Genomic DNA, 22,662 nt, shown 5'->3' with positions numbered 1-22,662 from the left:
GGCTGATGAGTCTGCTAGTACTAGAGGAAGGCTTTGTACTTAGGTGAATGGAGTGGTAATACCACCCATAGGTTTAGAACTGCTTAAGTCTACTGTCATTGCAGTTCTTATGACACACCCAACTACAACATTCTGGATACTCTCTCCTAGTAGCTTCATGCAGATACCAAACAATGATAAGATAGATAATGCCTAGTCCTGTATAACACTATACATCTTCCCTCAGAGGCCTAAGATAGCATTATCAACAATAACCTACTGAATGTGTTCTGGCAGAAAAGAAAGTAATTATTTAGTAGTCAGATCTAACATCCCTGCTAGCTGTTCAAAGCAGTTAATGGAATTACATATTTCACTGTACCAAAAGTGCTGCAAGGTCTAAAACATTAAAACATCTGTCATCTTCCTGATGTAGATTACCCACCAGGATTACTAGAACTGTTTTAGTCCTACAACCAGGATAAAAGCACAATTAAATTACACTTGGAGTGCCTCACACTTGTTTACCTTCCCTAAAACAGAAGCTGGCTAAATAATCCCTGTCTAAAGATGGTTTCTTTAGGGGCTGGTGGATGTCCACCCACTTTAACAAAAGTGGGACGCCCCCTCCCCCTCCGTCATACTCTTAAAATAGTTACTACTTCAACAGCAGACTGCTCAGTTCCATGTGACTGGCTTAGAACAGCCCGAAGAAGAGTCTCTAACATAGTGAGTGGGTGCCATGGAGCCTGATGACACTTTTTTTGGCTTCTACCAAGTGATTTTAGAAAGTGGGTGGGGCCAGTTGGGGTTCTTACCCAGCAGGGCTTCTGATTGGCCACTGAAGATGTGATCAGTTATGCAACTTAAAATAGCATTGTTTCATGGGCAGCTGTTACTGTCGCTTTAGTTTTATCCTCTCTCGTCCCTCTTTTGCAGTATATTTTTAATTACCCTTCTTTCCCCCTGCCCCGGGGTCCTTTGTGTACGTAGCTTCGCCTCCTGCTGCAGCCATTTTGTGGTTGCACCCACCACCTATGTCAGAATTCCACAGGTGCCCACAGGCTAAAAAAGGTTGGTGACCCCTGATTTAGATTCATGTGGTGACAGATCATAGAAGTTCTCCTTCAAAATACTGCCATTTTTTACAGACAAAACCCCCAAATTCTGTCTGAGAAAATCTGTATGAAGCCAATTTCTCTGTACACATCTTACCAACCACATGTAGAAGATGCTGCTCTGGGGGGAGGGGGGAGAGGGAGGACTCAAAGGCAAGTGTCCATTGGACTGAAGAATGTCCAATCCCCCATTCAGTTCTTTTCATGTAAATTTTTAAAATCCCAACACCCATAATCAGGTAAAAAGTGAGAAACAAGCTTTGATTAGCTCTATGTTCTCTAATCGTCTCATAATTATGAACCTGCTAGACCAAGGCTGTAATTTATTTGTGAGGTAAATAGAAATTGCTTTTTCACAGATGTTTGACTACACAGACAAGACACAGATGGAGATGAACAATGAATGTTTATTTAACAGGGTAAGGATCTTGTGCGGAAACGCTTCATTGCATAAAGTAAACTGCTTCTCAACTTCACCCCATAGGTGACTCAGTGAGTCCGGGCGGGCTCCCACCCTTGCAAGAGTACAGTAAGGCAAAGAACATACTCATTGTGAAATATACTTACATTTATTCCAGAAGGTACAGAAGAGAATGTAGAACCTGGCTGGCTAAATGAAGATGTGGAGTTGTATGATGACCCGGCACTTAAAGGATAATCTAAACAAGAGATGGCACACATTCAATGAAAACCTAAAAATGTATGAACTGTGGTTATACAAAAACTGGAAAGGCATTATTGTTTTAGATAAATGAGCATTTTTCTAACCTCTGTAAAACCCTATCTATCACATTCCTGCAAAATTATTGAGACATTCCACCCAACCTTGTACCCTTGGCTACAGGATGGGGTGATTCCACATCAAGTTTTTTTAAATCTTACTTGTAATCTGCCTTGGGCCCTACTGAGAAAGGCAGACTATAAATGAAAATTAAATAAAAAAAGGACATGGAAGAATTCCCAGGGACGATTGTTAATCTGACTAAGTTCTTACAAAAAAGCCAGGCCTGATAAATGGCCAGAGCCCGAAGGAATTTAGAGGTGGCTCTTTGGCTTGGAGTAAATCATTGAGGCACTACTAAAGGGCGTGAAGTTGTGCCTTTTGCCTTTTCAAAAGACCCAGAAAAGAATGGAAAGTCTGAAATACTTGGTGGGATCACTTCTAATAACTAGAAATTTCCTTTAACTTCCAATATTGAAAGATTAATGGACAATGTGTAGCTATTATGTCCTGTACCCACAAACTCCAAGGATACACAAGCCCGATTAATACAAATGTTTGAACCCCAAATGTTTTTTAAAAATATTTTTGTATTTTTAATTTACCTTCAGTACCAGAAAGATTAAACACAGAAGTGTTATTTGAAGAGGAGTGCAACATTCCTTCTGCTGAATTTAACACACACTGACTATCAGAACTGAAAAGAAAAATGGATTGAAATTGAGTAACGCAGTAGGAAAAACTCAAACAGATCTTGACCTAATACTCAATTAAGAGATAATTTTGAGGTTTCACGCACAGGTTGAAGTGCTTATGATCGAAAATTCAACCAGCTAACTGTCACAAAACAGGAAAGTATACAAACAGTTGAGTTTGCCTCCAAGTCTCCAGCCCATAATCACTAAACATACAAAAAACATATGCTTGAAAGAACGGTAGTTAGGGTATTATAAATAACACAGTCAGTGAGAACCTGGATTTTTTTCAGACGGGAGTTGTTTCTGGTCTTATATGCTACATTCCTTCTACCACAAGTCAGAACTGCACAACATATGAGATTGTTCTTACAAGTACATGTATTACAGCTGTGGTCTTCAACCCATGGGTTGTGATCCCCAGAAAAGTCATGCAGCCCCACCAGTTGGGTCATGAGCTCTTATTGAGCTGCTTTTTTGTTGCTTTATGGAAAGACCTGCCGCTCCTGAACAAGGGTAGAGAGCAAGGGTGCCATTCCTCCTGCCTCTTTTTACACACACACATGAAGGGGCAGCAGGATGAGGAGCTAAAGTCACTCAAGCGTGGACAGAATTTGTTTTTAGCACAGGAAGATTCAGAGACTCTCTTTTCTTCCAATAGCTCTCTCTCTCTTGCCCTATCTTCCCATCATTCAGCTCAACCTGGCTCAGCCACCAACCACGATTGCCAGTTGGTCTTACAACGTTCCATGCAAATGTGAAAACTCTGCTTTGCCTTCAGCCTCTTCCTACAGCCACTCCCTGCCTAGCAGCTGGTCTACCAATTCTTCATGTGCACTGGCTGGATGGAACCTTCCCTCAATGGTGAAGTCATCATCCTGATTTCTCTTCCTCTCACATGATGTTTTGTAATTTCCTGTCACACAGTTTAGGCGGTAGGTCCCATGTTGCTACTTGCGGTTATTGGTAGGTCCTGTGTCTGCAGAGGTAGGCCTACTGACATTACATTTAGTCCAAAGTGTGCTACAGCAACCTAGGCAGAAGGGATCTGAATAGCTGAGGCTACAGCTTGACATCACATTTGCCATGCATGTGTGACTATCACAGATATGGATCACTGTCTCACATTCACAGATCCATGTACATTTATTTGCATAAGATTCCTATGGCATTGTTAGGAACTACATCTATGTGTTCTTAATGCCCTTGAGATGTCTTATAGGTAGATTGCTACTTAAATATACAGAAAAAAATAAAATTAGATTAGTTACATCATTCCAAGAAAACAACCTGTTCTGATACCTAGTTAATACTTACTTCTCAGAAAAAGCCATGCATTTTTGAGAGTGAAGATTTCCTTTAATGTGCTGATCCCAGTCCTAGATTAAAATATTGAGGAAAATATATAATAAAATCAAAATAAAACAAGCACAATAATCTATTCGTAATGGGTTATATAAACAGTACACCATATTTTTATATAAGATCCTATACCACCCATAAGTTCATGATTTCCCCCCTGATTCTGTTACACTCTTGTTTTATTGTGTAAACCTTGTTACCTGCTTTGGATTCATTTTTTGGAAATAAAAGTGAGAATATAAATGTTTTAAATGAATTAAAAAAAGGTTTTACACTCTGAAACATATTACAGCAAGCCAATTGGAGGGATAATAATGTCCAATATGAAGCCACCCTCATTTATATAAAAGCCTCACCTAAAAGCTGCACTTTGTAGTACTGCTGGGCACTGTGCAGACACCCTGACCCACAGCCCCAAATACCCACACTTTCCAGCCATCAGCAGGGTCTAGAAACATTCCAGCTCTGCTGGTTTGCTTCTTCCAGCAATGCCACTGTGGCTTGGAGAAGCAGTTCTATGAGAAACTGAAAATCTTAGAAACCCATTGCCTGGTTGAATGCCACTGAAGCTGGTCTCTGCAATATATTATTTACGTTATTTATCAGCCGCCTTTCTCACTGAAATCTGAACAAGGATTACTCAGTATAAATTCAATAAAATCAATAGGACAGGGCATCGAAGCAATATAACAGGACTAGAATCACAGAAACCTAAAACAAAGCATAAGTATTATACAAAGAAGAAAATGGTACCCAGCTATGGAATAAGGCACTGTTGTACATAGTTCCTGGCTGAAGGCTGTTGAAATTGCTGTTCGTAGTCACAACAGTGTCTCTGGAGGATCACAGAGGCAGGGCTGGGCACTTTCTGAATCCCTGGCATAGACTGAGATTTGCAGAGGTTCAGGGAATCTCATCTGCACAGTGTCTCATAGTGTTATGTAATGCAGGATTTTTGTGGATCAGGGCTTATATTTATCATTTCAAAACATAAGTAGAACAAAACTGTATTAAGGAAGTTTCCCACTGCAATATTTTTTGCTTTTTTAAAGAAATGCAAGGAAGGTTGGGAAGGCGTATTTTTGCTGAAACAGATATTTCTAAAGTAAACTCTGTAATAGGATTAGACAAGTGATATAATTTTTATCTAGCAGCATCCTTACTGTGAAGGAGGAAGGAAACCAAGCTGATTCTCAGAAACTAATGAGAGTTTACAGGAACTATGTAAAAACCACAAGTAAAACCCAATCACACCATATAGGTACATCCAATATGGTCTTTATTAGAGACACAACTGCTGCCAGCAATACAACAGAGTTACTTTACTGAATCAATTTCCATGTACTAGAACAGTGGTTGGTTCCACAAACTCAACCCCAGTGCCCTCTACCCTATCCAACAACACAGCTGAAGGGGCCCACCTCTAGTGCCCCTCTGCTGCCCCCTTGCCTCTTAGTGCCCCCCTAGATAATCCCCCCACTGTACTAGGAGGAGGAACAAGTGTGTCTAACTACACTTACCTTTAGATCAAATACCTTCTTATCACATATTGTACAGACATGGGGGTAGCAAGGAGGTGCTATGCTGTGAAAGTCATTTAGCTCAATAGACTGAAGAGGCCTTACTGACAAATCTGGTGTTGCTGGAGTTACTTCTTGCTTTTGTCTCACTCGGGAGTTGTTGAAATGTTGTTTACTGCCATTGGCTCTGCTGAAAGGGAGCCCAGCACGGGCACTAAACTTTGTGTCAGGCGTTGGTTCCTCAGGATTGTAAAGATCGTTTCTTATTTCATACTGGACACTTGTTGACGGCCACATGCTGGCGCTGGGCAAGATGTCAGGTTTATTGTGGCTAAAAAAAGAAGGATTTTCCCACTGATTATTTGCTTCTGTTTCATGTTGAACAGGACCACCCTCTCCTTTTTGATTTATAATCTGATGAGAATTATGTGCGTCAGCAGAAAAACTCAAAGACTGTGTCCCAGTTGTATGCTGGCCTTTAGAACTGGGTACATAAAACTCTTTCTGAAATCCTGGCTGACCATCATAGGTTCCCCCTCCAGAAGACGTTGGAACTGAATGAGACCCACTGGTCACAAAACTGTGCGGGTTGCATTGTTCAGCTTCGGAGGGGAATACTTGTTTACCATAGTCATAAAAGCCACTTGTAGCAGAGGAGACACCAGTTTTATTTAGACCCATCACTACCGCCTGCTGTCCAGCTGTCTGAGATATTACGCCCCCAAAAGGGTTTATGACCACAGGGCTTGGGTTTTGATTCTGCAAATTACCTACAGGGCCCAGGGTTCCTCCTGGTGCAGTCAAAGTCGGGTTCTGTGTTGGAAAATGTATTCCACCAGGTGGAAATCTAGTATTGGCTATAGCAGGCCCTACAGCATGCCCCTGAGGAGTGTTAAACATGGACGGATGTCTTAATTGGTTGAACAGTGGCTGAGACATTGCCACTTTAGAGAGAACTTGATTCAGGACAGTTGCAGCTGCTGTGTTGTTGGTGACTGCTGTCTGAGCCAATTTTAGCCTGTGCAGAGTAAGCTGGGCTTGTAGCTGAGCAAGCTGAAGACTCGCAGGAGAAGGAAGCAGCGGACTCGGGGTGCTGACAGAGAATAGATTCTTGTCCAGAAGCTTGGCAGCACTGCAAAACAACAGGCAATCGTTTTAGTGTGAATTCATACTTAATAGTTGACCCTTGTCACCAAATCATGTCTAAGTGGTAAGATGCTACCTCTCGCTAAACCCCTGGAAGGAAGGAAAATTTATGACATACTGTTACCCAGCCTGTCCTCTAATGTATCTGGAATCACAGTAATTTCAGTTATGAGGCTACAGGCAGATAAGTGTTTCAAACATTAAAAAGTGGTCTCATGTTTATTTGAGACCAAGCCAAAAAAATCCCATCTGAAGGTCAGGGAAAAGACTTTACTGATTTCAGTGATTTTTGCTTCAAGCTCTTTACTTAGCAACTAGTAGCAGGGCAAATAGCATTCAGACTAGTTTGTTTAACATAAAGACAATCAGTATAAGCAAAAGTCAGTATCATCTACGGCAAGTTGCTTTTCCCATCCATAAGGGTAATATAAGGATATTCACACACTGAAAGACTTCGATAAGGCTTGCTAAATTGTACTCCTATAGATTATAGCACTATGTGTTTCCACACCATCTGGCAGTCAGTAGCAGATTTTTTTGTCTATTGAACACTATGGTGCTATCACCAAAGAGGGTTTTGACCACACTCTTTTACACAGGAACTTCTAAGTTCTACAACTTTTCTTCTGGGATTTACTTACCACAACCAGAGACTTAAGGGCAATTTCTACTCTGAAGTAGAGGTACCCTTTAAAGAGAGCACTTAGGAAGCTATACCCTTAAGGCTAGGGTTGCCAGCTCCGGGTTGGGAAATACCTGGAGATTTTTAGGGCGGAGCCTGAGAAGGGTGGGGTTTGGGGAGGGGAGGGACTTCAATGCCATAGAGTCCAATTGCCAAAGCAGACATTTTCTCCAGGTGAACTGATCTTGATCAGCTGGAGATCCAGTACAATAGCAGATCTCCAGCCACCACCTGGAGGTTGGCAATCCTACTTAAAAGTAGCCCACTTTCCCCACCCCATCAGTACACACCCTTCTTCAGATCAGTGTCATTACTGGAGTATCTAAAGGATGCAAACCTAAGCACACTTATGAGGGAGTGAATCCCCTTGAAGTCAATGTATACTTCTGAATATGCATGCTTATGATTACACAGCAAGTACATATGGACATTAATGAACGGGCAGAGCTATACCAGTTTAGAACATTTAAATTAAATGGTACTTTACTGGTAACCACAGAGAAATTAAGTACATGAATACAGCTCTTCCCCCCCACAAATTAACACAATTCTAACTTCTGTACTTCACTCAGCATTCCAGAGCTTTTATACTAGAATATTTTTGTACTGCTCATACTTTTTCTTGTAATCATTTGAAAATGAAATCAAAACTGTAATTCCATACAGCACTTTATACAGTTCTATATTTCCCACAAAAATCTGGCAAAACGTAGCTCCATAGGCAAGTTTTTACTATTTGTTTCTCAGAAGAAAGTCACATTTAGCAAATGTTCCACTTCTTCCTGCAACTGTCCTTTTACATTTTGCTCCTTTGCTTAGTTCTTTGAGTAAAGGGAGATTTTATATTTTATTATTGCAGTGGGCAGCAGCAAAATATTATGAAATTCTGGCAAAACATTTTGTTCACAGGTATCTGTAAGCTTAAAGTAACATAACAAAGGCTACAAAAACCTCATCACTGTTTATAGTCCATAATTCTATCACTGAACAAAATCTTTTGGTCAAGATCAAGAGGCATCCATAATTAAATAACATTTATCAGCTATTTTAGCCTAAATAACTATTCTTGTCATGAAACGCACATTTAGAGAATATATTTAGATCCATGATACCACACAGATTAATACTTTCACTCTTCTTCATCCATGCATTTCACAGTTTTCCCACTTGACCTCATATTTCCACATTTGGCAAGGTTTGTCCATTTTTTTCAGTTAAACTATGAAGCGGACATATTTCGGAGGAAAAATAGACAGCAATAACATGTCAACTGAATAAATGATGGAACATATAAATGAAATTTTTGTCATTCCAAGCAAGTTACTTAATCTATAATGTTGCACTTGCAAGTTACAATCTATAAGTAATGTATCCTATTGTTTAGATTAATCTAGTTAGATACAGAGGAATTACTGAGGAATGACTGCAGCTGCGTTTCATATCTGCTGCATTGTTTGTGAGATTTTACACTGCTGGCTATCTTCATTGATTTGTGCCATAAACAACAAGCATAAATCAAACGTTTGCTCCTTGTTTTCACTATTATTAGCATTACTATGAAATGAATAACAAGGCTCCTTGGCCAAAAATTCATACATGGATTGTAAACACAACTAAATTTTACTTCTTAAGATCTTCCTTCATCGGAATTTTGTCTGCTATCATATAGTATGTGCAGGTAACAATTTAACCCATTAAACTGTCAAATATTTATCTAGAGATGCTGCCTCCCTCCTTTAAGGTTCTGCATCAACAAAACTGTGTGCTACCACTGGGGTTCTGCCTGACAGCTACAGTAGTCCCTTTGCCTACCCTATTCTCCTCTTATGCTGGTGCATAGCTGGAATTATGCTTCTCAAACAGGTGGGAGAAAGGAATGGAGATGTAGAATGTAGTGGGAAGAATTGTGTCCATGGATTTTTAAAAAAGAAGGTGGGACTATCCCTAGGTGTAGACTCAGCAACTAAACTTGACTGATAAATCTGCAATACATTTTGAAGTATATTCAGAATGTTTCATTTTAATACTGTCACATTAGAAATCTATGTACTTAAGGGGAAATCATCATTTCACATAGAACTTATTAAATACCTCTGCAAAAAAAAGGGGGTCATCTGTTTTCAGAAAAATGAAAATTATGAAGCTACACAACTCTGTTAGTGGAACATGCTCAAAATCACATCTGTTGTAATGCTTTTCTTTCACTTCCTTTCTGCTCTTTCCATGCTTAGCATTTAGAAAGTCCATTTGTTTCATTTTCTTACAAAATGCAGATTCAAAGAAAACAATGTATAGATTCATACACACCAGTTCTTTCCTGCAAAAGCTAAGACCCTCTCCCTCCATCCCAGATTGGAGTGTGCTCAGCTTTGCAGGATCTATTCCATGATGCACCAAACTCTAGTGTTCCAGCATATGTGGTGTGACTGGAAACTCCCAAACACATCAACTTTCCTAGGAGAGAATTAGGCACACTCATGCCTAATTATATATTTTGAAAGGTAGATTGTGTGGCTCGCATCTGCTCTGTTATGTTGTTATGCAGTTATTGTAACAAATACAAGTATTGTTTTATGCTCCATATCCATTGTCTGCTAATCATACCAAATGTTCTTTATGCAGTGCAGCTCAATGAACATAAACTGATACATAATAACATAAAAAGAATATCTGGATTAGTAAACACACTTTTTAAACAGAGATGCAGCCAAATAATGGTTTTGACCATTTAATTTAACCACATAAAAGAACATACAATAGCAGACAAAACTCAAAACAACACAACAGCTGCAGTAGCTTTGGAAAGCATCCAATTATCTGTTAGACACATGGAATGGGGGCACCTGAAAGATACAGTAGAGTCATTCATCCTTTCTGCATGTTGTCATAGTAAGTCCTGAATGCTTTCTGCATCATAAATAAATAAGTCAGTTAATTTGAGAGGGCTGCTCTTTCCCCTAGGGTCAACAGTTTAGAAAGCAAAGCTCCATCTCAGGACCAATCTATCTAGCTGATAGAAGCAGGAGGCAAGAGGTGGAAAAACGTTTGGATTTGTTTTATGCAGCATTATTCAATATCACTGAGAAAACAGAATGTATTTCGGACATCCTAAAAGCGGCCCCAATTCTGCAATGGATGTCATGAGTTGCTGGGGCCAATCACAAGTGTTGGGATGTTGTAAGCCAAGTATGCTTCTACAACAGCAACAGCAGCTGTTTCTGAAAAAATGCTCCCTGTAGACACAAAGGTGATGCCATCAGAGTTCTTCTGAAACCCTTCCTACTGCAGTCAGATGGAGGAAATTCAGGAAGGCTCTTTGCTTTGGAGAAGAGAAACTTTGTTGAAGAAGCAAATGGCAGGCAGCATGGCACCCATGGGTGCCATGCAGGGGATCACTGGGATAGAGGATGCTTTAGTAACACTTGTGGACAATATCTAGCTTCAGACTGATAGAGGAATATGGCTGTTCACCTTTTGACTGTTGCTAGGCAATCACCAGTGCAATAACTACTACACTGCTCATAAAGTTAAGTATACCTATCTCCTTATTCTAAATGTGCCCACATTTTGAGAAGTTTTTTTCTCCATTGTAATGGCTACCAGACCAGAAGAAGCATAGAAAGCTCCTTCTCTGCTGGGTTTCCATAAATTAGGTAAAGCCATGTTGTTTCAGTGATTCTTCCCAAGCTAAAGTCTATTAATATTGCCTCTTTAAATTTGGGTGCTAAATGTATTTGGGGACTTGATACTGTATGGTAGCCAATTTGTGGTGGTGTTCACTAAAACATCCTCAAAGTTCCCAAAGTATCACCAGGTGCAACAAGATTGAGGAACCCGGCTTTATGCCATAATCAGGCCTGAAGCTAGATCGAAAAAGTCAAGGGAAGAAACATCACCCATAACTTGTGCTGTTATTATTCCATCACCTTCCCTAAAATGCAGACTCAATATAGGTCAATAAATGGCAAGGTGCTCTTTAACTAAGGATTATTTTCCCCCGTTAGAGACTGTACTATCACCTCTTTCAGTTCCTTTGGGAAATAGCCTAGTATGTATGTATTATTCTAGCCACTAGTCTGCTTAACTTTTGCTGGCAGATTTTAACTGTTCACATTAGGCAAAGATCAAGCTTACAGGTGGTAGCATTCGCAATCCCCAGGGCTCTGATCATATCCATTGATCTGAAATAATTCACAGAAGTATGACAGCTGGGTGCCTCACACCCAAATCTACTTTTAAATTGACATCAAGTCAGCACAGATCTGAGAGATTTTATCAGCAACAAATCTTGTAAAATTGTCCCACCACGCTACTGATTTTTGCTTATCCTTTGGGATTACTTTATGTTAACAAGCCCTGAACATTTCTTTTAAAACTCTGCTGGCTTAAACTGGTTCTGTCTTAAATGGATGTATACTTCAAATACAAAGCCTATATTAAGGAAAATGTATATCTTTTAACCTGTAACAGAACATTCCCACAAGGCACAAAAATTATCAGGAATACTTTCTAAAACAAACGAACAAAAACAACCACCACATTTTTTTATTATTCAAGCCAAAGAAAAGGCCTGACTTAGAGAGTTTCAAATGGGTTAAGAGTCGACTTACTCCTAATATAAGAATCAACATTGTGCAGGGGTTTGAATGTTGGACAAACCAGAAACCAGTTCAAATCCCCACTGTGCCATGACCCAGTGGAGGACTTCCGCTCCCCCTCCACAAAGGAGGTGCCTTTCCAGCCACAAGGGGCAACCTTACCATGCCCCACTGGCATGTTGTGGCAGAATCCCCCCCAATACACTAGTTGATCTTGGGCCTGTCACTACGTTGGATCCAACAAACTTGTGAGAATGGTGGGAAAAATTGTCTCAGCTCAATTCTCTGGTCTAAAATTGCTTGACTGCACTCTTTATTGGCCCCACATGTTCTCCATTTGGGGACCCATAAAATTGGACCCCCTGACCCAATGTTCACCAAACTTGGGGGTTCTTGTAAGGAGGGTCACTAGCAGCTACTCTGCAAATTTAGTTCCTCTATCTCAAAAAAACTGGCCCCCAGAGCCCCACAAAGACTCTCCATAGACTAACATGGAGCCATACTCTTTCATTTTTAAAGAGCTTGGCTCCATGTTACCCTATGGCGAATCTTTCTGGGGCTCTGGGGGTGGGTATTTTTTTAGGAAACTTTCTGGAAACAAATCTGAAAATTTAGGGGGAATTTACATGAATGCAATACTTACCTCCTTATCAAACCTAAAGTTATAATACTGCGTTAGGAACATAAAATGCATCATTATTAATACTGTTAGCATATAAAATTGTACTGTATGGAATACTTATGAATTGTATAGAGTTGCTCAATTCTAAGCATGTTGATTCTAATGGGATTGTGTAGGACTGTAGTGTCAAAAGTACTTTAGTTTTGTTCAAAGAAAATTGCAAACATGTCCAATATCAGATTTATCAACATTGTCTTGAGCCTTTAGGGGAATGACAGGATGAAATCTAATAAACAAACGTATACCCCATGTTATATCTCAGTGATTCCCAGTTGCCATACATCTGCCAATGTATTTTCTAGTGCCCACTTCCTTCCATCCCGAAGCAAAGAGCCAATCCTGGTTTCCCACTGCCTCCTTGATATGAGAGATGTTTAAGAAGTACACTGGAAGGCTTTGTGACTTCAGGGAGCACCCATTCAGAAACAGCTGTTTCTGTCATAGGACAATACGTTGGATGAAGGCTGAAATCCTGGGGTGGGTGGAGGGTGAAGCTCCTTAGGAACTGGTGTGACCCCGCACTGGCATAAGTGCCCATTTAACCTGGGATAAGGGGCACTTATGTTGTCACAGGTGGCATCCATGCCGGCGCCAGGACATGACACAGTTGATCAGGCACTTGCACTGCCTCCTGGCAGTGTTCTGGCAGCTCAAGTCCCCATGCTGGTGTCCTGGGAGGCGTTCCCAAGGGTGGAGCTGCCTTTAGGCAGCTTCCTAACCACTTTTGCCCCGAGAATGCCCCCTCATGCTGCGGTGTTATTACGCCACCTTTTTCAGTGGTGAAGCCTCAGTGTAGTCTATGGTGGCATTTTCCTTTTTAAAATTTTTTTAAGGGTTTACATTTCTTTTCACCTTGGGAAGGCTCTGATGAAGGCGGTGTAGCTGCACCGCTCACGGCTGCTGTGGAACTACCCCCCTCAGGACTGCGCTGGAAGTCTCCCAACATCTTGTGATTTACCCCAGCTCCATAGCAGCCTTTTTGCTGAGGCACTCACTACCTTTTCCAAAAATTCCAAAAGTGTCCAGTCTCAATAAGGTTGGAGACCCCTGTTATATCTGTTAATATGTAAAGAATATATGTATAACTAATGGTAACTCAATTCCTTTCTCTACCCAGTGCAGTGGGGTAGGAATGGGATCTCCCCTCCCCAAAATTTCTTATTCATTACATTAAAAGTTGAAACATTTTGTGTGATGCATTTTCCCTTTTAGAGGACTAAAATGCTTATATGCTCCTTAAATAAGCTTCAGTGGCATACCTACATTCTGATCCATGTTTCTAATACATGTGCACTATCTATAAAATTGAGATGTTTTGAGATTAAAATATTTCCCTCCCCCCTATTTATTGTACAAAATTATTTCCACAACAATTTAACAAGAAATCTAATATTGCATCTGGTTTGGACTACAAAGAAATCAATAGAAATATCAAGAAAAGTTTTTCAGAGGCTTGATGTGTGTAAAAGGAACAGTACATGGTAAAAAATAACATACATTCTTAGGGAATCAGCATTGTCTATATATAATTTTGTGTCTCTATTTTTAGGACTTTGAAAATGTTTATAAACTATTTTCAGTTCCCCTTCTTCCATCTGTGGCTATCATTTTATGCTACTAGTTATCAAAGAGATATGAAAGAAGTATCAAATTAAAGCACAGACTATACAGATTTGCTGAAAAATGAACCATGTTTTGGAGAATCACGGATGCACCTCATTAATATTTACTGCACAATTACAACAGCTTAGCCAATCTAAGTAAACTAAGGCATCTCTGTTACCACTACCATTCAGGCACCTATATTTGTTTATAGTACATTTTCTGGATTTCTGGATTAGTAAAGTAATCCCATCTGGGAGGTGATGAAAAGGCTAAGTAGAAAACATTCTACTGGAACCGTCAAATAACTTGACTACTGATTCAAACCCAATACAAATAGAAAACTAAGCGATTTAAAAAAAAATCTCTTTCCAGAAATGAAAAATATCATCAAATTACACTTGTGGAATGACTGGCTTCAACTGGTGCTTACCATTTAGAAGCACTGCATTCAGTTGCAGCACAAAGACCCCTGTTGTATACTTTAAGAAAGTAAAAGTGCTTTTCCACATGCATTGTGAATTGCATTCATTCTTTTGTTTTAGTTGTATAACAAGTTTTTAGCACTAGTATAGATAAGATTATTGATAGAGTTACTTTAAAACGAAAGATACACATGGAAACTAGACACAGGACCTTTTGACTGACCTTTCAGCACAATTTTTAAGCATACGGTGAGACGTAGAACAAATGAATAAAATGGTAATTCAAAAGTTGTTCACTCCAATTTAGAATAACTTTTTAAAAATGTATCAATTTCTGTGTTTTATAAGCATGAGAACTGCACTGGTTTTGAATAACAAAACATTAATTTAGGGAATGATATTACTGTTTTCCTGGAATTTGGATTATTTTTAGATAAATAAAAAGAACTTCCTTCTAAGGCTTTATACACATTTGAATTTTTGTTTGTCATTTTTTAAAAATAAATGAAAATAAAATTAGGAGAATGAAGTGCCACATGGTCAGTATATATATATTAGTTAACATGTTTGATCATGACACACCAATAATACATAGTTTTAGAGGGTAGCCATGTTGATCTGCAGTAGAACAGTTACATTCAAGTCCAGTTACATCTTAGAGACCAGTAAGATTTTTGGGGTGTAAGGTTTCAAGTCAAAGCTCCCTTGATCAGATACAATTTGGAATGGAAATCTGAGTACTTATATCCCAGTCAGAAGGTGGGAGAGGTGTTGCAAAGAAGAAACTCTCGATGCAGAGGTACAAGGTGCACAGTAATTAGCTTGATTAGAGCAGCTGGGAAATGTATGGGGCAGAAAATTCACATCTGTAGTGAGATAACAGCCCATTCCTGACCTGCTATGAGGGTTGCAACCCTATGAGTGCAACCCTATGAGGCAACCCAATGCCGCTGGGTTGCCTCCTAAGCCCGGTGCAGGCATTCCTTTCAGGGTTCCTTTCAGGAATGCACTGTTAGAATCCTATGACCCTGTTCAGCCCCGGGGGTGTCCATTGTTCTGAACTTGTGAATGAACTAAAGTTCAGCAATCTCACGTCATAATCTCCCCTTGAAGTTTCTCTGTTCAAGGATTGCCCTTCTGGGTCAGCAATAGAATGACCTGGAAAATTAAAATGTTACCCCATTTGTTTTTAAGTTGTATTTTTTAATGTCGGATTTATGTCCATTTATTCTTTTGCATAGGGACTGACCTGTTTAATGCAATGTAGCGTGTGGAAAAGCACTGCTGACATTTGATAGCATATACGATGTTGGAAGATGAACAAGTGAATGAACCTGAGGTAGTATAACTGATGTTGTTAGGTCTGGTGATTGTGTTATCAGAGTAAATATGGGGACAGAGTTTGCATCTTGGTTTGTTGCAGGCCGTGGTCCCAGAGACTGTGCCCAAGGGCACTGTTGTGGGTGAGAAATTGTTTTAAATTAGGAGGCAGTCTGTGAGCAAGAAAGGGTTTGTTTCCCAATGCCTGTGAGAGAGGACTATCATTGTCTGGCATAGGTTATAGGTCATTAATGATGCACTGAATTGGTTTGAGCTGAGAGCTGTATGTGATGACCAGTGGTGTTCTGTTGTGTTCTGATAGGCCCAAATGAAACAAAAGAGAACACCACCATGGTTAATACAACATGTATTAAACATTAAAAATCATGTCACATTTTGATCACAACACAAATCATGTTAAACAATTCACTGCGATAATTGAGCAGTCCTTGAAAATAAAATAACAATCCAAAGTAGTTAATATTAAAGTAAATTCATTTTAATTAACTGACACTCCCATGTTAAAAACTGTAAATGCATTCCACAGAAATAGTAGACCTCTAAATAAAAAATGTAATGAGGAAACTGACTACATAAAATATTGTTTTGTGTCATTGTTAACAAACAAGCTAAGAATTTTCCAAGAATTTTAAGGGAATCAGACTCCATACAAGAAATGGCCTAAACTTTTATTATGTTTTTTATTTATGCAGAGGAGAATGTCAAAGTCTGAAAGGTAGAGGGGAAACAGGTTCCATTATCAGGATTAGGAGGTGCTGGCAGTTGACACCGCACAAACCACTTGTATATAAATAACTAGCTAATGCAAATGCCCATCTTAATAACTACCATGGACATACCAATGATTTTAACAGCATGCTATCTATTCAACACACCATTTTAAAAATTGACAGCATTTCATTTTCCCTTCTCTTTGCAAGTCTGTTGCCTTACAAGTATATGGTTCTGATACAGTGTTAAGTGCACCAACAGCATATTTCATTTGGATTGTGCTATTTTTTATACTTGGGTTGGAGATTAAAGTTAATTATAATAATATCTAATTCTCAACAGGGCCTCATCTGTGGATACTTAGATCCAGAGATTCGGGCCATGGACAGGCAAGACAGGTCTTGCTACAAACCTGAGAAAAGCCCCAGCTTTGCAGGAAAATCTGAAATGGTAAAAAAAAAAAAATTAAAGGGTTAAAACCCTCCAAAATTATTGAAGCAGCAACTGAAGCTTTAAGAAACTAGTGTAGCTTTAAGAAACAACTGCCTCCGGTGGCTGTTGCTAGGAAACCACAATAGTATTGCCAGCCTTCAAGTCTTCATTTCTACATCCAACTCAGATACCAACTCTGTTCCTGTATCCATGGCATCAGCCACACCATCATATGCCATCATGAGGTAACCATGCCCTTCTACTCTTTAAACAGGACAAACACATTGTGGGTGTAATTTTGCCATCAACTCACAGCTGACTTATGGTGATCCCATAGCGTTTTCAAGGCAAGAGATGTTCAGAGGCAGTTTGCCATTGCCTGCCTCTGCGTGGGCTGAGAGAGTACTGAGAGAACTGTGACTGGCCCAAGGTCATGCAGGAGGTTTCATGTGGAGGAGTGGCGAATCAAACCCAGATTAGAGTCTGCCACTCTTAACCACTACACCACACTACAAAAACAATAAATGAACCCAAACATCTCAATCTCCCAGGACATGTTGTTTCTGAACTAAAAGTTGCCATTTGGAACTTTTTTTAAAAAGCTGCAGACTCCAGCATAGAACATCTGAAACTGAATTCATCAAGGGGCTTGAGATTATCTCTAAATTAAGCATTTAACTAGGATTTGGGATTCTTGGGGTTAGTATGCTGGGCTAGGATCTGGGAAACCCAGGTTCAGGCAGCTTGTGGGTGAACTTTAGGCTAGTTATATACACTCAGCCTAACGTACTTCACACGGTTGTGTGGATAAAATGGAGGAAAAGAGAATGATGTAAGCCACTTTGGTCTCCACTAGAGAAAAAGGCAGAATATAAGTAAAGTAAGTAAATAAATAAATTCTTCAACCATTACAAGTGACAACAGTCTAATAAACTAGAGAAACTGTGTTGTCTTCAATGATTAAGAATGGTCTATCCATTTTTATTAACTGCATCTGAATTATGCACAATTATGTCTCACCCTGTACTTATTGCATTTCATCATCCTTTAAACAACGTTTTTTTCTTCAGAAAACTATCAATCTGTCTGTTTGGGCTAGTAAAGACCCACAAAATTTCACACCACACCGTTCCCACTCAGAAATTTCTGTTTTGTTGTGCTTCCTCATGCTGATTTTTTGTATTAAACTACCACAATTTTAAAATTTAATTGCTGCATCAACTGCATGTAAATAAAACATAAAACACCTCTGGTTATGGACTCTGGTTGGTGTAGCTGGAGTCACCCCAGTTGCAGATTTTCTTTTCTGTACTGCCTAAACACTGCCTCTCTCTCTCTCTCTCTCACTCTGTATAGTTTAATTTTAAATTTAGCTTACCTACGAGCACATTCCTGAGCAGGGAGAAGCTCCATAGGAGCCGGGGTGACCCCATGTCAGTGTAGGTTCCACCTTATCACAGAATAAGGTGGCACTGACACCAGCGCAGGGGCATACACACTGGTGTCCGGGAGCTGCGGAGCTCCACTGGCCCGCACCACCAGCGCAGCCAGCCAGCAGGGATTTCCCAGAAGTGTTTCCTTTAGTGTTATGATAACTTATATCCGAAGACACTGGAATATGAAGCTAGTCTCTCTGGTCAGAACTGCTCAGCGCACGTGCTTGGAATAAGGACACCTGGAAGAACCTACTGCTTCCTCAATTCTGCAACACTAGACCACTAGTATATGCAGTTCTTGATGATGAAATTGATTGCCGTGAATGTTACACTGAAAGGTAGCAACCGCTTTTGTTCAAAATCCTAAATTCCAAACAGCTGCATGAGGCATCTGCATGAAGACAAAACAGCAAGATGCTATTATTCCCATTTTAAGCACTCACTACCTAAAAACCTACAAGGGAACATCGATCTTCAAGTCTATCCTGAGATATATATATAGATCATTATGTTCATGCTCAATATTTATTGAAAAAAGCACATTTGTTTTTGCTAATCCTTTTTTAAAATAGTGGCAATAAAGCACATGGATATGTAGATTTGTCCTATTGAAATGAAATCTTATTTATATATGTGTATGACTGTATTTGGAACTACACAGTCTATATTTTAAGGAACACTGTTTACAAATGCATGAATATATAAAATGTGAAAACAACTTGAATAAAGAAAACATAATATTCATATTTCATAAAATATTCATTTTACGAAACATGAACTTCTCTATGTTCAACTGATATACATACAAACGTTTGGATTAATTTCACTTTTGTCACACAGTAGAAGTCCCAATGGCCAAATGTCAATAAACAAAATATATAATTGTTAAAGTTAGTCACTTTTTAGTATTAAAATCCTCATTAAAATGCAATGAAGAATATAAAAAAGTAGTAAAATAGGCTTGTAGTATCAGTAAGACATGAGTTGCTATGCGGTATATTTTATAAAGAACTAAAGCCCTGCAATGAACAGGTTTCCAAAAATGTTACGGAATTACTGAACATAAAATTAAGACAAAAACATAATAATCAACTAAAATTATTGGTCAAATCTAAATTGTAAAACATTCTATTGATAATATACATTCACTACAGTACTTTAAAAAAATTAAAATACCACCAACATTACGGAGATATCGAAAATCAGTTTCACTTCCATAATAGTAAAGAGACTGGATAACATAATGGAATCTTACCTTTTTGTAACATACTCGAGTGCCAGAAATATAGAGTTCTGATCATGAAGAATGACAGCGAAGGAGTCATGTCTGGTGCTGAAACACTCTCATAAAATTCCATTCATTTTCTACCTACTTTCTGCACACTAATTACAAGCTTTCTCTTTCAAGGCCACAACTTAAACAAACAAATAAAAACACACACACACCCAACTACATCCAGTACTGAAAGAGAGATCACATGGCTTCTGGGTGCCATTCTTACTGCATTACACACACTGAGTGTAAATGGCAAAAAATATCACTTGATATTTATGCCATATGTTCTCAGTCTCCTCACATATTAGCGCCACAGAACAGACATAATCCAAGGAATCCCAAAGATGAGGGGATTCCAATTTAATGGGCAGACTTTGCAAAACAAAAGAATCACGGTACAGAAGTAAACGAAAGTATAAACTTTAAAAGCAAGCACTGGATGATTTACTTTGCTCTTTGTTGACTAAACCGTCTCTATAAAGAAGCGTCATCAAATCCCATGTATTTATACTGTAAGGCCACTCATACACATGCTTATATTCCCAACATATTACTAGGACATTCTCCATACCCAATAACTGTGTATAGAAAAAAACGGAATTATGTGCTGCCTTTAGAAGCAGTATATGTAATGAGTAAATATAGATATTATTGACACTCTGATAAAAAATATAGTGATTGACTTGTAATTAGGTTATAATTCTCGCTCAATAAAATAGGGAGGAAAAAGTGTTGATATATACATGCTGTGAAAAACTGGCTTTTCCAGCTCTAAGATTTTGTTGCCATTTAAATCAATTTCTAGAGATAAATTTCGCCTGTACTTTAGATATCAGTACAGTTCAAAGATTTAGAACTAGCATTCTTCATTTTTGCCTTTAAAAACACAACATGCTTATGAGCAAAATCCACTCTGAATGACTCAAATTAATCAAATAGGGTTCCTTCTTTGTAAGATGATGCATATCGCTGCACCAATCAGACAGCATCTTTTACAGCTAATTTTATGCAGGTCATTTGACTTTTCCATTAATACTCCTGGGAAAAAAGACCGACTTTCTAACCTTATTAAGAAAGCTTCTGTCAATATATAAAAGTTCTGCGCTATAAATGCCATTTTTCGGTTTATATTGTTTTTTTGCCCCTTAGATTATAATAACACATTGATATTTTAAAAATAGAAGCAAATCAAGTTTGGTACAAATAACTATGCTAATTTATTCATCAATAGCCATGTTTCTATAACATTAACAGATTTACACAGAGACTGATGTGTAGTTGACATTTCAAGTACTCTTCTTTAAAGAAGAAACCATATAATTTAGGGCTTTCATCTCATGAAGAAATATCTATACAGGAACGGGCTAGGAGTGTAACTAAAATGGGGAGTATTTAACAGAAGGTCTTGAATTCTACTGTAGAAAATTCCACTGTAGAAAAGGTTGTAGAAAGTGATACAGGGAACACATGTATATATAAAAATACTGATCTGTACACTCTGGGCATATTCCATCAACAGTCCTAAAAAACGCTATCCTACATTATATCACTATCGTAAATAACCACCAGAAATCTGCATAAAGCTCCCTAGAAGAATGAGAAACACACGCTATAACTAGCCTAGCCATCATAGTCTAGATTTTAAAATCCAACAACAAAACCAATCCTCACCAAGCTCTGCGTATGACTAGCGTCTGAACTGAGAGGATCCCTTCGGTCTTCCAGCGGCTCAATCAATCGACAGTGTGGGTCAATCTTGCGCATAGTTCTTTACACAGAGACTAAATGTTTGTCTCGTACCAGTCAAAATGGACTGACGACAGAGTGAAGCAACCCAAGTTAACGTGATTCCTTCTACCTAGCCTGCGGACTGGTTCAACAGCATGTTAAGCTTGGGGCAAGCAAAACTTTTAATTGCTTAATAGTAAATTTGTTCCATATTATAGACTAAAATTCATCTCGTCATCCAAAATTTTTATTTCACTCAGCACCTTGGGAAGAAAATGCTCCAAAGATCAGCATTTCCATTAACTTTGGCAAGCCTTGCTCTTGTGGAATGTCATCTTTCTCCTTAAGTTTGAAATTTAAGTTAGACTCAAACCACAAGATATTTTTTTTTCTTTCTGGAAAGTACCAATTGCCAGAATACAAAAGGCTACGTTTCTGTTCAATGCACCTTTCCATTCCCCTCACAGCTATAGTTACATGAGCAAAATGTAGCCATGTAAGTATTCCTGCCTTATTTTACTTCTGAAAGTTAATCCAGTGGAGAGATGGATTTGTGATGGTACAGCCCCCCTGTACTTGATATGTAACATCAGGACCAGGAGCCATTTTACTGTTTTCAGATGGGAATTGTACTCTAATCTCAACACCCACACTTGATCCATATAGATGGTCAACCATCTGTCTACATGCATGCCCAGCTGCTTGTGTAATAGGGTGTCTGCACAAACTCTAGCTCAAGGGAATTCATAGACAGTTCTTAAATTGCACGGGTGTAAGAGAAAATCATTAAGGCCAGCTGTAGTGTGAAAAAGTACTACAGTGAAATAAAACGTTGAGTAGCAAAGAACCACGCGAAAGTGAATAAAACCTCCCAAATTACACAGTATAGTGTATACCTACCATTCTCTTCTCCTTTAAGGGATTTTTTTCCTTGTTCTTGCCCCTTCAAAATTTCCTGAGTAGACAGGTGCTGCAATGGTGGCATCAAGGGCGAGTGTAAGAACTTAGGCTATGTTGAACCCTACAGGTATAGACCTCCATTGGATAGCATTTTTGGAAACTTCCATGTTAAGAGCCAGATGGATGGACAGTGCAAGGTCTTAATATGTACATAAGGTTCTGGTGTAATCAGAAGCACCTGTGGGACGTCTAGAACCAGGGTTTCTGGGAGCTGAAATGTAGTTTTGTTCCCTAACCAGTCATTCCCC

The 22,662-nt window shown here is 39.0% G+C and overlaps 1 protein-coding gene across 1 annotated transcript in view; it reads right to left on the bottom strand.

The window, feature by feature from the left end:
- Positions 1–22,662, bottom strand: part of RBM20 (RNA binding motif protein 20) — a 119,212-nt gene that overhangs the window by 27,411 nt on the left and 69,139 nt on the right. Inside the window, exons 3-6 of the mRNA XM_056850451.1 lie at positions 5,396–6,527; positions 3,831–3,892; positions 2,424–2,506; positions 1,665–1,756 (exon numbers count right to left, since the gene is read on the bottom strand). Of these exons, the coding sequence (XP_056706429.1) occupies positions 1,665–1,756; positions 2,424–2,506; positions 3,831–3,892; positions 5,396–6,527 (1,369 nt within the window). The remainder of the gene's footprint in view (positions 1–1,664; positions 1,757–2,423; positions 2,507–3,830; positions 3,893–5,395; positions 6,528–22,662) is intronic.

The sequence above is a fragment of the Euleptes europaea genome, chromosome 5 (assembly GCF_029931775.1).
Source record: "Euleptes europaea isolate rEulEur1 chromosome 5, rEulEur1.hap1, whole genome shotgun sequence".
In the NCBI taxonomy this organism is placed as follows: domain Eukaryota; kingdom Metazoa; phylum Chordata; class Lepidosauria; order Squamata; family Sphaerodactylidae; genus Euleptes; species Euleptes europaea.
Note: the sequence above shows the minus strand (reverse complement) of the source record. Positions and strands in the feature narration are given on the sequence as shown.